This window comes from Melampsora larici-populina, assembly GCF_000204055.1.
Source record: "Melampsora larici-populina 98AG31 unplaced genomic scaffold MELLAscaffold_28, whole genome shotgun sequence".
NCBI classification, from domain to species: domain Eukaryota; kingdom Fungi; phylum Basidiomycota; class Pucciniomycetes; order Pucciniales; family Melampsoraceae; genus Melampsora; species Melampsora laricis-populina.
In genome coordinates this window covers 496363-512718 of record NW_006768792.1, presented here as the reverse complement: position 1 = coordinate 512718, position 16356 = coordinate 496363, and the positions used below count along the sequence as shown (strand labels likewise).

General features: G+C 40.2%; 5 protein-coding genes across 5 annotated transcripts; 2 read left to right on the top strand and 3 right to left on the bottom strand.

Moving 5' to 3' along the window:
* Positions 1-2310: 2310 nt before the first annotated feature.
* MELLADRAFT_64716 (uncharacterized protein) lies at positions 2311-4301 on the top strand (the record flags this gene model as incomplete). The annotated part of the gene is made up of 4 exons (XM_007412067.1): positions 2311-2418; positions 2578-3133; positions 3215-3277; positions 3346-4301. 4 exons carry the CDS (start codon positions 2311-2313, stop codon positions 4299-4301), a joined length of 1683 nt encoding a protein of 560 aa, XP_007412129.1.
* Positions 4302-6538: 2237 nt separating this feature from the next.
* Positions 6539-7561, bottom strand: MELLADRAFT_108262 (uncharacterized protein; the record flags this gene model as incomplete). The annotated part of the gene is made up of 1 exon (XM_007411982.1): positions 6539-7561. One exon carries the CDS (start codon positions 7559-7561, stop codon positions 6539-6541), a length of 1023 nt encoding a protein of 340 aa, XP_007412044.1.
* A 1456-nt stretch (positions 7562-9017) lies between these two features.
* On the bottom strand, positions 9018-9374 carry MELLADRAFT_30198 (uncharacterized protein; the record flags this gene model as incomplete). The annotated part of the gene is made up of 1 exon (XM_007411981.1): positions 9018-9374. A coding segment is annotated over one exon (357 nt), but the record flags the coding sequence as incomplete, so codon positions are not given.
* A 1539-nt stretch (positions 9375-10913) lies between these two features.
* MELLADRAFT_88654 (uncharacterized protein) lies at positions 10914-14075 on the top strand (the record flags this gene model as incomplete). The annotated part of the gene is made up of 9 exons (XM_007412068.1): positions 10914-11960; positions 12097-12166; positions 12249-12286; positions 12378-12440; positions 12500-12622; positions 12701-12798; positions 12872-13076; positions 13150-13884; positions 13950-14075. 9 exons carry the CDS (start codon positions 10914-10916, stop codon positions 14073-14075), a joined length of 2505 nt encoding a protein of 834 aa, XP_007412130.1.
* MELLADRAFT_52982 (uncharacterized protein) lies at positions 14072-14236 on the bottom strand (the record flags this gene model as incomplete). Its single annotated transcript, XM_007411980.1, has 1 exon — positions 14072-14236. The coding sequence occupies one exon, from the start codon at positions 14234-14236 to the stop codon at positions 14072-14074; it is 165 nt and encodes a 54-aa protein (XP_007412042.1).
* Between the last annotated feature and the right edge of the window lie 2120 nt (positions 14237-16356).

Genomic DNA, 16356 nt, shown 5'->3' with positions numbered 1-16356 from the left:
GACTCGACCTTCCTCCAATCATCATTTTCCTTTCCAAATCTCTTTGTTTGACCTTACATTTCCCTTGCCAATTGACAATCAACGACTTCAGTTCCAACACCTCCGATCAACGTCATCCGACTTCGATACCATGTCCGTCTCTATTTTCAACAACCTCTCGCCAACATCCTACAACAGCACTTCAGTGTTGATTTCAATCATTCTCACAACAGCTTGCATTGTTTAGTCGCTACATCACCTCCATTTTAACGTCAATTATCTTCACCGCGACACTGGTCTCCTTTACCTCCGAGATTCCTGGCTGTTTTACCTTGTTCTCATGTCAAGTAAGTTTTTGTCTTGTTTCTTTGCATTTAATCTTCTGAATTTGATATTGATGATCTTGCTACTTTGATTGTTTTAGTCTATTGATCGATTTTTGAAGATCTTCACCGATCATATTGTTTTTTTCCACGCATTGTATGCTTAACAATCATACAGTTTCAATCTTATATTCGTTTTTAGGGTTTGTTAGCAATTTGGTATGACTAAACTACCCGGATGCGAAACATGGAATGAATTCTCATGTAAGTAAGCTCTCTTATTTTGTCTGATTTGATTTTACTGAAGTTGATTCTTGTCTCTATTAATCATTCATGTCTTGTTAGTTGAGTATATAATCTACTGTCTAAGCGATGAAGTCATGATGCGAATGAGGTAGTGTTTTTCTTTGAGATCAATTGTTACATAAAGAAATCAATGTATTAGCTATTTTTAATTGGCTTTTGTAGTGTTTGTAACAGAAATGAAATGTAAATGATTGAACAGGGTAATGATCAAGTGTGGACTTATAAACTACTGAGTTGGCCTGCTGGTGAGAGTAAGGATGATAGCAAAAATATACAACGTCTGAGGGCGCATCTCATATTCTACGCCGTCCCTTGTAGCCGCACCTTGAATAGTGTGCAGCTACCAGGGGCGGCTTTTTTGCGCGCCCCCGAATTCACTGATGGACCGCCTGCGGGTCGTCTTCATACGACCTCATTGCCGCTTTGTGGCTGTCCAACCGCCGTAGCAATAGGCCGCCGGCAAACGGAATAGCCTAGGTCTACCCACAGGCCGCCCATCCCTCTGCAGGGATGGGCGGCCTTGCAACGGCCGTTCCTGCCGGACCGAAGGCGGTCCAGACCCTCCCGTGGTGTAGTCAAGAGAGGGACTTATACAGTCATTCTCAGAAATGTTGGAAAAATCCAACATTTGGAGTAAACTTAACAAAGTCCCACGCTCGCGCATCCTTGCGACGCGTTGAGCAAGGGACTTACACCAAACTTGCACGATCCATAACCTCAGGGTTTTGGATTTTGCAGGGAGCGTCCTTTGAACGCTTCTACTGTTTTCCACACTGAGGATTCAGATATGGTCCAAAATAAAAAGTTGTGCGCCTGACTCCGGCGCATAATGTACATTTTTTTCCCGAGGAATGTGCTCCCCTCCACAAATGAAACATCTTCAAAGTTTGAGGTTTCAGAGAGATATAAAGGATTCACAGCTCTGATCATCGAGGTATGATGGAAAGTAATTGAATTTTCATCTTGAGATACCTGTCAAAATCAAAGTTTTTGTCAGTGTTTGTATCTGCGTGTCACTGCTCAGCGCACGGACCCCGAGCTCAGCTCAAGATTTTGCATTTTTCCAACATTTCTGAGAATGACTGTACCTTATAGCACAACTTTGGCATATGAGCCGGAAAAGTTTGGCTGGGGATGTTTTCAATCCTCCATATCTCTGTAGTCTGCAGATAACTATCCTCTGGACCCAAGAAAAGTTCTCTGCGCCTGATCATCCTACACACACATGTCTTTTCAAATACCTCCCTTGCCCCCAGTAACGCCCTCAAAAACAGACTTGAAGAACTGGTTTTTGTGTAACATTTCAGCGCGTTTGGTGTGAGCTTTTGTTGGTCAGTTTTCTGCCTGATTTTGGTGTTTTTTGCAAACTTCACAATTGCATTGCTCTTTAATTTTCAATAAAATTAAAGGTAGGCTACACGCATGTGTGTAGATTAAGCAGGCGCACAGCTGTTTTCTTTGGTCCCAAGGATGTTCATTTGCAGGATAGGTAGATATGGAGCGTTCACAACGTCCCCAGCCAATGTTTCCCGTCTCATAAACCAAAGTCGTGGTATAAGGTATAAGTCCCTCTCTCGACTACTCGCCTGTGTCACAAACTGTGTAGTCTACTTCGCTGATGCTCATAGCAATCACATATAAAACAGTCGCTTATGAAACTGAGCTCACAGCGACACATTGTTGAGCTTGTCGAATTATCTGTATGAGATGTCATGACACGGTGTTTGACAATCAAGCAGCAGCGTGGTCAATCCTGAGTGTTCAAGCTTCCCGTGATCGACCGGTTAATACAACCCTCATTGTTCTACGTGTAAGTTAGTGGTTGCGACGCGTCTTGCAGTATGATTTTAAAAGCCTGCCCAAAAGTTAAATCACGATCACATATTGCTTTTTTTATTGCAAGGTTTTAAGTGCCTCCTGAGCCGAGCTTTCCACTACTCACACCAGTTTACTTATTTGACTTCTCCAGATGAACCACATATTATCCTTTTTGTTTTTGGCATTTATGCTAACCTCAGGAGCGTATAGTCAATATGCAGTCATCGCGCATGAAGAAGAATTTCTCGGCCCGAGGATCGCAGCCCTCACAATACTCAAACCGATCGACCCGGATTTTCACTTTTCACAAGAGACCAAGTGGACTGACACCCTCATCTTGAAGGGTCCCATCGTGAAGACCCCTGGAGATAACAATGATCCGAACAAATTGAAGGTACAAAAAGTTGCACGTGCACAGGCCCAAATATGGTTCAAATCGAACGTGGATTGTATGAATCTCGTTGGCTTCTCATACACTCTGAGTAATCTGCTTTCACAAGCGCCATTGAGATCGCACAAATTGTTTGCTGTGAGGGTCTCTGAGGTACTGAGTGACCCGGCTTTGGAAATTACCAAGAGAATGTACTGTCTATATATCCTTCAAGTTCTACTGGAATATGTACCATCAAGAAAGCTAGACTTTTTGAGGACTAACATCCGAAGTGGTGCAGTATCGCGTGCTGGATTAGAACTGTCTTTAACAAAAGGTATGTTCGTCTTTTAGCCGAACGAGCGGAAATGTCCTTCACAGCTCTGAAATGCTTGCAAATCTTTATTTGTCAAACTAGGATTTGATCTGGCATCTGAAGCGCATAAAATAAGAAAAAAGGGAATGAACAGAATGGATCCAAGTGAGTCGATCATAAGGCTTTCAGCGGTTTGCAAGTTCAGATATAGACAATGACATTCATTTGAATAGTGCTATTTGAAGCCTTTCAAAGAGTTGAGCTTTTGGAGAGAATTCAGATGAGGTATAGACAAACAGGCGCATCACAACCAAGTAAAACATTGATGAAGTTACACGATGATTTGCTTCTGGCAAGCTGCCCACTCGGAGAGCTGGAGATAGTTTCACTGACTGACAACTGCATTCGACACATGATAGAAAATGATGTGTCGGAGGAAGATAAGCAAACTACCTATGAGTTAATGACTCATTCTTTTCAAAACAGCGATATCAGCAGAAAAACACTTAAAGCTCGAATAGCAACCAACAATGCCACCAAAGAACTCTACGATGAGATGTATAAGTGGATGAAGACAAGGAGGGAGATCAGCCTATACTTGTCACTCAATAGAGTCGATCCGTACATTACAAACCTTCTTCTTCCCTTCCTTGGAACTCCCCTACCCACCTTGGAGCACTACAAGTACATTTTCTTGTCTTTTGAAGCGCATACACAAGCAGAGGTCAAATTGGAAAAACATCTTCAAACGATAGCAGAGAAAAGAGTGACGAGACTCAGAGGAATGCAAGGACAATTACAAGATATGGAGTTGGAGACAGGACATGCACATCACATTGGAGAGGTATCAACAATTGAACAAACAACTTTAGAGAGAGAGCTTGAACAAGCAGATCAAGAGGATCGCGAGTTTGACCTTCAGCAGTACATACCACAGAGAATAGACTCATCAACTTATAAGAAATATCAGCGCTTTGTCCTCAAGATACTAAACATGGCAAGCCCGCATATCAAAGGTGCCAAGGCCTATCTAAAACAGAGCCGTAATTGTTCAGGTAGGACACCAAGCCTTTCAATTGTTATTCTGGATCCCTTCATCAGTATTGGTATCCGTGATCAAGATCTTCAGTTTATTTTCAAAAATCATCTTGCAAGAGCTGAGCTCAAGACTGATTCTCTACAGATCTAGATGCATGGATGATCCATTCGGCATCACTTGAGATATGAATACTGATCAATGCAAATTTCCTTATTAAATTTTCAAAAGATGGAGTTGACAGTTCACATATTCACAGGGCAGGAGAGGAATTGTGTACAATATGTCGTCATGAGTTTCTTCTTGGCCAGCGTGTGGTCAAGCTGGACTGTTCGAAACATATATATCATCAATCTTGTATGAGGGTAAGTGTCATAAATTCCCAGAATTCCTCTATGGTTTACTACATCCATGTATATCTGATTATTTGCTTCAACCTTTAGGGATTTCTGCGAGCTAGATGGACGGTAGCCCATTGTCCACTGTGTCGTACAGAGATTCAAAAACCTCTTTCTGTTGACAAACATATTTTTTTCCAGGGGAATTTAGAATCCCCAGCAGTGTGATATATCTCCCAAAATCTTCCCATATGTTCCATCAAATCTGTGGGTCACAAAACAAGACTTTTGTTGAGTTCTCTTTAGATCCCTCATCATTACTTGATATATCTCGAAAATAGCTTCCTAATTTTACATGATTGATTCCTGATCTCGGTCATGATGATTTATCAAAAAAATGCTACATAGTCATACATATCTAACCCGAGTAAAAAGTCTATAACATTGCTTTTGACGAAGAAGCTGCAAATGTGGTGCCTTATTCCATTGTGGAATCTGCTTTGATTAATTTTGCTTGGCTATGTTTGCCTTCATCATACTTTTTCATCAAAGTCATCCTCAGAAAGTCTGATGTGCTCGTACTACACAACGTATATACAATTCCTTTCCACATAATCCAATATGAATGATAATGGAGTCCCACTCTATTGGTCACAAAACAAAATCTTATTGATTTCTTGTTGCTTGGTATATCTGAAACATTGATCCCTATTGATATATGATTAAGTCATAAGCTCTTGCAGCATTAATGATAAGTCTTGAGTTACCAGTTGAGATCTTGGAATGAGTTGATCAAAGTTTTTTCCATCCATCGAAGTGAGTTTTCATACAATCAGTTTATGAAACATCGTCAGATCACGAATTGAATTCTAGAGGGTAGCGAACTTACTTTTCAACGATATATTGATCAGAAAACCCGAATATCATTGGTGGATTTGTTGGCGGGTGTATTGACTAGGCAGGTGGACGTGGTATTATTGATGGCTGGAGCCTGGTATTGATTCGTCATGGGCAATACTGGTAAATTTCAACCCTAACGGCCCTCAACCGCCCCCCAAAAAATTCAAAAAAGCAACCTTTTCAAGAAGGGCTGTAGGTATGTACTGCTCCTTTTTCATCACGCCCTGGCTCGTGTTCTTCACTATGTTACTAAAAAACCCTCACGTTCTTCCAAAGGTTCGTTCTACTTAGTGGTGTGTTGATTAGGACGTAACTTCATTCTTACTTTTTGTCATTTCGTACCATCAGGGACCGCTCCTTTTGCATCACGCTCGTGTTCTTCACTATCTTACTAAGGAACCCGTGCGTTCTTTCAAAGACTTGACCGCTCATACGAAGCGCCAAAGTGCGAAAATTGCATAATGACACTTGAATCTTGGAGTGTTCACGCCAGAATTTCACAATTAGTCATAAGCCCCTGTGCGAGGGCGCGGACGCGGCCGCGCAGAGAGGGCTTTGTTAAGCTAACACAAGCATTGAAATAATGATATCCGTTGACAAGTATATTTTTTGGCAAGGGAGTTTAGAAGCCCATCAAATTCAGCTATCCCTCACAACCTTGTCAACTTTATGACCCAGCAAATCTATTGTTGACAAAAGAAGAATCCTATTTATCTTATCACTTCGTCTCCCTCATCAACACTTGGTACACCTGGGATATTGATTGCTACTTGCGCACAACTGTTTCCTGATCTCTTTGGCCATGAGTTTTCAAACAACAAAAAGTACAGCATTCCAAACTTGATTCCAAAATCAAAAATATAATGTTTGAACTGCGCAACTTTAGTTAATCATAGAGTTTATTTTTCAGCGGCTTTGATTGGCTGCATTGTTTCTCGTCGCATGGTTCCACTTTTGTAAACTTCAATTAGTCCAACGCACCCGTATTTGATCTATTATATATGATTCTTTGTATGTCATCCCATCATCATAAACATCTTTGAGGAGACTTGAACCCCATCAAGCATTGAGAATCATCCAGTGTTGAGTAACTATGTACCTTCGCTATGGCATGTAAAGTGATTACTGAGAGTGCGAGATAAATGATCGGTTTCATTTTTTCTTCAATACATCAAGGAAAACTTTCCGATTAGCAATGGCTTGAAGTCCTTTCCGTTTCTCAATCACTCGGAGCTGTACCCTATCTTGACTCGTCAGTTCTTTTTCCGGTATCAATAATACCTTATCCTCCTCTTCATCCCAGATCATAGCCATTACCTCCTCTAGATACTGCTTCTGATCTTTCAAATCTTCGCCTTCGGAGACTTCCATTCCTAAAAACTCTTGTGATTTTAAAGTAGAGACTTCAAATAATAAAGTCCAATCTCCACATTTCTTTAAGAGTGTACATGCCTCTGAATCTGTATAAAGGTGACCAAATTCATCTAAGAATTGTGACATCAATTCGATGGCTACATCACGTGAGATATGAGTTTGAGGTTTACTTTGATCGGATGAAATCGTTCTACTTTGGCTAGATCTTTGCGTTGTACTTTGTTTATGCGGAGATTTTACTATTGGACTTCGAGAAGGACCTGGAGACCCCTCTATAGATGCAGTTTGGGGAGACCTGTCTCTCAGCTGTATAAACAAAGTGTGTTGCTTCAAATGATGTCGCGTCACAACATCACTTGTGTTTGACCGAGCTATACGTGAATGGTTGCTTTGTCGGAGCGGATGATGTCCATTAGACAGGAATCGTTTGTTTTCAACCAAAGTTATTCGAGAGTTTCTAGTCGTATCATCCAAAGCTTGATTCTGTTTGCTTTGAAAACCTTCCTTGATGTTTCTGAGTGATTCAAATTCCAATATGGGACAGAGCTCCGACTTAGAATCGTCCAGAGGAATTCCACAGTCTGATAGATTTCGTGACTCGCATTCGTCAGAAGAACTCGATGATACCGATAATGTCGATTCATGTGCATTCGGATTCCAATTGTCAGGAGAAAGGTTCTTCTTGCCGGATGCAGCCAGTGATTCGACTGTGATAGGCAGACCAGAAGAGGAGGTCGTATGTGATACTGTATCGCAAGGAATCCGACATGATACATCACCATTGATGTTGGTTGTAATCATACTCGGAGTGGCTCTCAAGGGCTTCGTTTGGAGCTGAATCGAGGAGGCTTTGGAAATAAATTTGACTGATGATGAAGTTGACAGCAAGAACGTCTCGCCTACAAACGAAGCGCCTGTGAGATCAAAACAATGCCTGAATGATATGAGACTCGGTAAAGCTGGGAGTGTTGCTCAAGACAATCAACTTACTTTCGCTGATAGGCTCGATATATATGATCCTTTAGCCGTATATGATCGCCAGTTGGCAGTCAAGTAGTTCTGGAAGAAAATTCAAGGCTTCAGTTGAATTCATCCAAACCCAAATCAAAAAGAGGATCAGGAAGGTAAATTAATTCGATATTCGGTCAACAGGACAGAGATGCGGATGAAGGCAGCCTTGATTACCGCCCTGATGGTATCCAAGACCTCTCCAACCTCCATTAACCAAGATTTATTTGACTCGATGGAGAGGATGTGGCCACAGGCATCCTACATAGGAAGATGGAGGTAGAGTCATCTACCCTCATCTTTGCTCCTTGCCAGCTTTTTGGCAAAGTCCCTCCAAATCTTTTGCTTTTTCTCAATAGGACTGCTAAGATATTCACCTCAATCCTTCCACGAGCCATTCAAAGATCACATCAATCGATCCACAACAAGAACGAGTCTTTCATCAACACGTTATACATATGTAAGTGATGTGACTCAATCGATTATCCTCGATGACACCAAGCATTCATCCGCAGAGCGCCTTGACGAAGAACGTTTAGGGTAGTGCTGACGTTCAATTTTTTTTCAAGAATTAAGGCTATTACTTCCAATCAAACTTCAGGATATAAAATTAATGAATAAACCATCAGCAGAAAAACTAATAACATCCCACTCTTTCAATTTGATATCGACACAAAATGCTACTACCTCTTCAATAACTTCAATTTATTACTTAAGTACAATTATACAACTAGTACATCAAATCTTTAAACCTGAAAAAAGATCATCAAACCAACAAAATATACTCAATCAAGCAATGACAAAAAAAGAAAAAAGGACTCTTTATTATTCCGAATTATGAAAGGCTGATATATCCATCAGGTCACTCATTAGGTCCTTGATCAGAGTCTAATAAAACATATTGTCGATCTAAAACTGCTTGTTTAGTCCGAGTCCGTTTAGCAATTTCTTCCACTAGATCTGGTGTGATAACTAATAACTCTGAAGAATCTGAATCACTACTTGAATATTTCAATTGAGTAAACCCTGAAGTGAATAATGCAAAGGCCGCATCATCAGGTCTTAGTTGTGTTGCGCGTGAGATTTCTTCTAAATTCATCTTCATCGAGACTGTATTTGTGGAAGTTTCAGTTTCTGATGCCTGTGCCCTAGTTGATCGACTATTTTGTCCATTCGTCATTCCGTGTCCATTGCAATTGCTTGAATTCTGATAATATCCTTCTGATTTGAACACACTTCTAAAATATCGTACTAAAACAGATGTCCAAAAAGCTAAATAACCCTTTGCACCTAATTCAGATAAAGGTCTTTCAGGTGTACCTAATACTACTCGATCTTCTTGTTCTGCCAAATATCGATCTAATTCATAACTAAACTCGATCAAAAGTGTACCATAACCTTTTTTCTGATAAGGAGGAAAGGTCACAATGCAAGCTAAATTATAACCATCATAACTAATCTTCTCTTTTGAAAAGAAACCTAAAACGTGATCAAAGAGAGGTGTAGTAGCTTCTGTGAGTATATAAAAATGAAATCCTTCAACATCGAAAAATATATATTTATGATCGATAAACAGTTTGCCAAACAGACAAAGACATTGACAGTATAGTTTTGCTTCTGATCCGTTGACTTCCCATATGATTCTTGCACCTCTTTGGTACACTTTTCGGCCTGGTGGATGTTTATATTGACAAAGTTTCTGAGAATTGATCAAGTTTCATAAAACCATGGGGATCAGTTATCGGAGTACACATAATTATACTTTCAATACACTTACTTTGTGTTTTACATAGGATTCGCATGATAAAAGATATTGAAAGCATCCATCACAAACAAACAGTTTTATTGGATTGGATGTATTAGGTTCGATACCATTCTGAGGAAGAGTTGATACTCTGGATGTGGTTTGAGGAGTCTTTGGATTTCGTGGGGAACGGACTGGGCTATCAGGTAAGATGGTTGAAAACGGGGAATGTTTGATCGAGCGCTGTGTATCAGGTTCTGATGCGACCGATGAAGAGAGAGACGATAGTGATGCTGAACGAGGTCTTTCGTTCCGTCGTCGAGCATTGCTGGGGGGTTTCTTTTCAACCATCTCTTCGTCATTTGTGAGGTCTAGCGTATTGGAAAGATTAATATCGACTGATTGAAATGAGACAGCCTGTTCTGCGTCCTTGAGTTTTGATTTCGGAGGTTTCTTCTTCTTGATGAACCGACCATTGCCGAGCCGTTTCATACCATTTAAATTAGAAGCGGGCTGTTTCTGGTTTTGAGAAATTGAAGTCGGATCGGTTGAATATGATCCATTGATTTGAGGTGTACTAGGTTGTTGATCTGAACCATCCAAGATATAAGGTGATGAATACCAAGGTTTGATTTCATACATTCCAAAGATCACCGTGTCGATCTTAACCAGTTTGATTTGTTGTAAATTGGAAGCATAAGATGATTCTTTCCCATTGTTACGTTTACTTGAGGAACCCTGTTAAGCAGAAGGTGTGTTATTAAAAGCATTTTCTTTAGAATCTTGTAGACGCGCTCCATAGAAGCACTGTACTTGTCTGAAGTAAGATTTGATTTACATTGGTGTCTGTGGCTGTCCTTTTACGTTTTCCTGGAGTATTCGAATTTTCGGTTAAGATAGTTGTCACACTCGCCAGTTCTTTTTGAGAGACTTTCATCAAGAACGCGAGTAGTGCTTGGCTGTAAACTATAGGAATGAATTCCTATGGTTACAGCGCGTCTGATTGAATTATCTTGTGTTTGGCTGGATGAGTTGATGATAATAGTTGAGGTATGCTTGAAGTTTGCAAATGAGATTGAGGTTGAGAATGTTTGAATGATCAGGATTGCAATCAAAATCAGGCTTGATCATCAAATCAACATGGTGTCTTTGGATGTGATACCCGATTCCGGTCACGCACCGAATGCAGAGTGCATGCGGTGCTATCATATGCGGTACCTGATACAGGTTTTCATATGTAACGGGTCGATCGGGTCAGCTGATTGACCTTTTTTTTTGATTACCGTTGGATCATTTTTTTGTTGACCAGGTCTCGAAGCTTTCGATTTGATTACTTCTTGACTCCTTTATCAATCCAGTTTCTCAATAATATCATCAACTATCTCTTCGACTTTCTCATCCATGCTCGCCTGTACTCGTCGATCAACCTTACCTTCGATCATCCTCGCCTCCGCCAGTTCACGTCCTCCGGCATACATTCATCGACAATTTGTTAATCATCTTGCTGGACAGATTCCTACTGACACAGATTATAAATTCATTTCTCATCGAGGTCCCGTATCAAAAACAAAGGCTTCTTCTGGGAGGAGTAAACCAAGGGCGCCACAACAATCTAGTCTTCGAAAACTTGTCAAAGACCTCAACGCAGAATGCACTCTTGCCGCATCTCAAAAGAAATTAGATCTTACACCTATCTTACAAATCGCTAAAGATAATGTTGGGAGGTTGACTGGAAAAGAATCTCCGGAAAAGAAGCTGAAAATTAAACTTAAGATAGCGGAGGAAACCCTCAGATTGCTCAAGGAGTCTCCTACGCCAGTCAAACTGGATCGAAAGGCCCAGAAGAACTCCAAGCAGTCAGCTGGCACCGTCACAGATACTCAATCACAATCTAACGCCGAGCCTCCAAACCAAGCTTCTTCTTCGAACTCGGCTTCAAAACAGGCTTCCACATCAAAGCAGAAAACTCCTCGTCCAAAACCTAATCCTCACGCAGAAGCTACATTGGAAACAGACATTTTGGCCTCACATCCACTCTTTGACCCTTCACAAGCTCCCGAACCTCCTAACTCTCCGGGAACCAAGCCAGACGCCAACTTTTCATTTTCGTATACTTCAATCCCATTCGAACCTGTCATTACATCGACCCCACAGCCAAAGGTAGCCACTTTAGCACATGGACTTTCAAGAGTCTTGTTCAATCCTGGCGTACATTGGCTACAAGATCCTCGAACAATGGTTTATAACTTTGATCATCGACTACAAGATCTAATCACACCTGATGAATTCAACTTTGATGCACTCACACCTTATATTACTAGCTCAAGGGATGAACAGCTGACTGGCCTTGCACATGAGAATGACAGAAAATATTGTGGGAGTACAAGTAGTATGACACAAACACTCAGTCAAATATACCTCATGTTGAACGGCAGCCGACCACTCAATGTAGGTATGCTCACCTCAAATGTAACTTCGACCAAGGCAAGTTTTTTTCATTTGACTCTTATTTCGTCTTGGCTCCATATTTCAATGCACACATCTCTTCATTTGAAAACTGATCACTTTTCACCATTTAATTCAGAAAAAGGTCGAATTGACTCCCGGTGCCAAGATGCCAGCATCGATTTTACTCAACTACAACGCCTCAACTGGTAAATATTCCATTGATTCCGACAAGTCATTTGAGCCTGACACTGAGTGCCCCGATTCCACCATCTTATCGACATTGGCAAGTTTCCTCGCCAATTGAAACTGACTTCTCTACGAGTTTGGTCTGATTTCCTTGATTTTCTTCACAAATAGGGTCATGTATTGGAAAAATTCTTTGTTTTACCTCACGATGAGTTTTCACAACTTCTGAAGAAAAACAAGGACGTGGTGGATCTAAATGAGACACGTGTAAGGGAAGCTTATGCATTTGGAAAAGTGAGCATTGTTCTTTCCTTTTTTGTGCAATCACAAAAGCTAATAGGTGGATATTTTAGACAAATTTGATGATGACTAGATCTCAACTGGATTGTCAACATGATTATCTTCCTGGGAACGGGACTTTTGATATCAAGACCCGAGCTACGATTGCTATCCGTCACGATAGACTGAACCATGCTGTATGTCTGTCAAAATCTCACTCAATCTGTCAAAAACTAGACCGAGTGTTCCCGACTGATATTTCTCACCTGAGGCAGAATGCAGCTGGATATCAGATTCGATCTTCTCAAGGCCCGCTTGAGTCCTTCGAGAGGGAATATTTGGATTTGATTCGATCTGCGTTTCTCAAGTACCAGTTGAGTCTCTACCATCCATTAACTCGTTTCTCGATCATATTCTCACCAGTTTCTCTGTTCGATCTCGATCAGGTTCCAAGCTAGGCTTGGGCAAATGGACGGGGTTTTCGTCGCTTATCATAACACTCAGCGTGTCTTTGGTTTTGAATATGTTCCTATCACGAAGATGGACGATGCTTTGTTTGGCTCCCATGAAGAAGGTGACAAGGTCTTCAAAATCTGTCTTGGATATATGGAACGTATTTTGGAGGATGCTACTACAGCATACCCAGAAAGGGTTCGTTCTTTACACCCTTTCAGATTATCCGAAGACGATACTTATTTTAAACACACCTTTGGGTATCTCTCAGTCTTTGCGCATCACATCTTTTGCCAAGGGACAGAATAAGATGTGGGTTTTTGTTCAACCAGCAGATGAGCCAGTCACCTTGGAACCCCCGAAGGAGTATACCGCATTCCAATATCAGAATCACAACTATCTGAATGGTGACATTGTCGACGATGGATATATCGATATCGATGCTTGGTGTCAGGCGAACAAAGTGAAGACAGATTCTACACAAAACGTCAATGATTCAAGGAATCCAACAACAACGACAGGGACAACCTCGAGTGCTAGTGAATTACGACGAAAGCTGGATTGGTCTGTGTATTGTCAAATGTGGAAACATTCGAAATCAGAAGAACTCGATGCACTTTACCGTTCGATCCGACGTAACCAGTTTGCAATCAGTCAACTTGTTCTACCTGAAGGCGTTGATCGACAACTAATGAGAGTAGTAAATTGGCCTGAGACAGCTAATGAACAGACCCCAGAAAATGGAGATGATATAACAGTAAAGACGGAAGAAACTATTCCAGACGTTAAACCTCATACATTTATTCCTACACCAGGTGTGAAATATAAAACAGAAGTTTCTTATTTAGTTAAACAATTAAGATCAATGGCAAAAGAAGGATGGGCATTTCAAAGAGAATTAATTCAATCACAAGCAGGACAAAAAGTTATAAGGATTGCACCGGTTGAATTTGTTATAGAAGATCGTGATTCGAATCTAAATCAACCTAGAAAATCAGGCTGTATCGTAAGTGAAGAAATTCAAAATCAAAGAGAAAAAGCTATTAAGATCTTGACCAAAGGAGAAGAAAGATTAAAGGAAAGAAAGATTTAAAAGTTTTTTTCGCGGGTGGGGTCTTTTCATCCATTGGAATCGTTTCTTTAGTGTCTGTTATTCTATTTTTGTCGGTTTTCTACATAATCTTGGCTTGCATTTAGATATAGAGGTAATATGGAATGTTTGTTACGTTATTGATTAGGTATATTGAGAGACAGCCAAACTCACGAGCAAGACTCATGGACACCAGCGTGATATCAAAAACGCCTATGTTACTGATTGAAGCCCGTTTGATCAAAGTGTCGTGAAAAGGACAAGCCATTCTACCAAGAAGTTCAGAGTCACTGAGCAAATCACATAGATCCACCATGAGCTCATGAGGTTGAAATTTAGTACAGACATACATATATGGTGTCTGATAGCGAAATCAATTTAAGTCTTCCTATGATCCCACTTGATCATCGCTACTTAGAAGGCCGTCAATTGCCTCTTCCTCATAGTTTGTTGATTCATTGCATTTACAGAGAAACTTTAGTCTTAGGGGTTTTGTTATTCTTTTATTTTTTCTTCTTCATTGATACAGACAGGTACACATAGGTAAGGACTAACAGAAATGTTTGAAGAGAGATTTTGGCAACTGTAGTGAAATGAAAGATGATCCTAGCCTAAAAAGCAAGTGGATAACTTGTTATGGGCCTTGTTGACTTTGAGTATGTACAGCTCATATGCATTCATCCTTGTCTGAAATTAAATCTTTGGGCCAGAAAATATTTTGTTTGATAGAAATAGGTTTTCGTATCGGAATGCAACACAATGGACATTGCAATCCTTTGCCCTTTTGTTTTCAGCATGTGAAGCTCTTACCTGATCTGGTGATATATATGTTTTAAATCAAGTTGAATAATTTGCTGCCCTATAAAGAAATGAGACTGACATATACAACATTTCTCTTCTTCTGATGTGTGTTCCTTTAGGTTGTTTTTATGAATCAATTTGCATTTTCTGGTCAATGAGGCATCAATAAGATCCAATCCGTCAGTATCAACATCTCAAACTGATATAGGTTAAAATCGAGTTTTCTATGTGAAGTCCAGATATCACACACTCTTGGAATGCCTTGTGATAATTTCTGATTCACACTAAAGAACTATAGATAAATGAAAAACAACCAAAACTATTCAAATTATCTGAGACAACACACCAATTCAATCCAGCTTGCTATCTAGATATTATTTACTGTTCTTGACATTTGAGCTGCCTTCATACATCATTTTGAGGATTTTTTTTTCTTTCATATACTAGTAATGTTTGGCTTCCACTGGCATGTACAGAGTCAGATCAAGTTGCTTGTCCTCTTGAGCCTCATTTTGATACCCTACTGTTGTGGAGGCATCTGAATTACCTGACACCTCTGTACAAGAATGCACTGGTTCTGAATGTACCTCTATCCCCTGTGATTGTGAAGTGTCTGTGTTGAATTTACTTACTGCTGCTTGTATATTCTTCTGAGTCCCTGATGAAGCCTCTTCTGTCTGTTTTTCTTGTGCTTGTGCAGACACTACAGCATGCACTTGCGCTTCAAAAGACCCAATAATGTACACATAGTGCCTCAATGTAGATGAGGGGGGTTACAAGAAAGGGATGAGAAGGTTTGAAATATAAGGGTCAACATCATTCTCCAAATGATATTGTTCAATTTCAGTTCTCATGCTCCCCCACTTGATCATATCCTCAAGGAGAGATTTTACAGCACTATTTTGATAGCATTGTATTTCAAATATTCTTTTACTTAGTCCATTTTCTTGTTGCAAGGATCTCAATATCTGGAAAGTATACCTCAGCTCACTCTTTGAGGATTCTTTTTCAATCATCATATGGATTCAATTCTTGGTCATTCATACTGCAGCCTGATCTCCAATTGGGTAGCTGGCCTTAAGCAAATCATCATGGATCATCTTGAGTCTTTTACTTGGTTTGAATCTTCCCGTTGGTCCACAATCTCTTTGGATTTGTTCCTAGAGCTCAATACTTTGTAGGGCCCCAAGCAAAACTGTGAAGTTTTTCATCATCAAACACGGTTTGGAGAGATGGATTACTCATTTAAAATTTGAATAGATTCATGTAGATGAGTTCCCTGTGTATGTGACACATGATGTGTGTCATTGCCATGTTCACAATGGGCAATGTCCATCAAGATCTCATAATGAGATGCTATGATGGTACTAAATACATCACTTCCTTTCTTTTCTCTTATCAAGAGCTTGGATTCTCAATCATGTTTGTCACTATCACATATTTCCAGCCATAGGGTTCACTTACAAACACACATTTGATAGTTACACTTATTATCATCTTTGGTGTGTAGACTTTGGATAATACCTTATCACTATTCTCTTATGTTAAGTTCTTGCTATTGATCTTTTGCATTATTTGAGTGTTCTA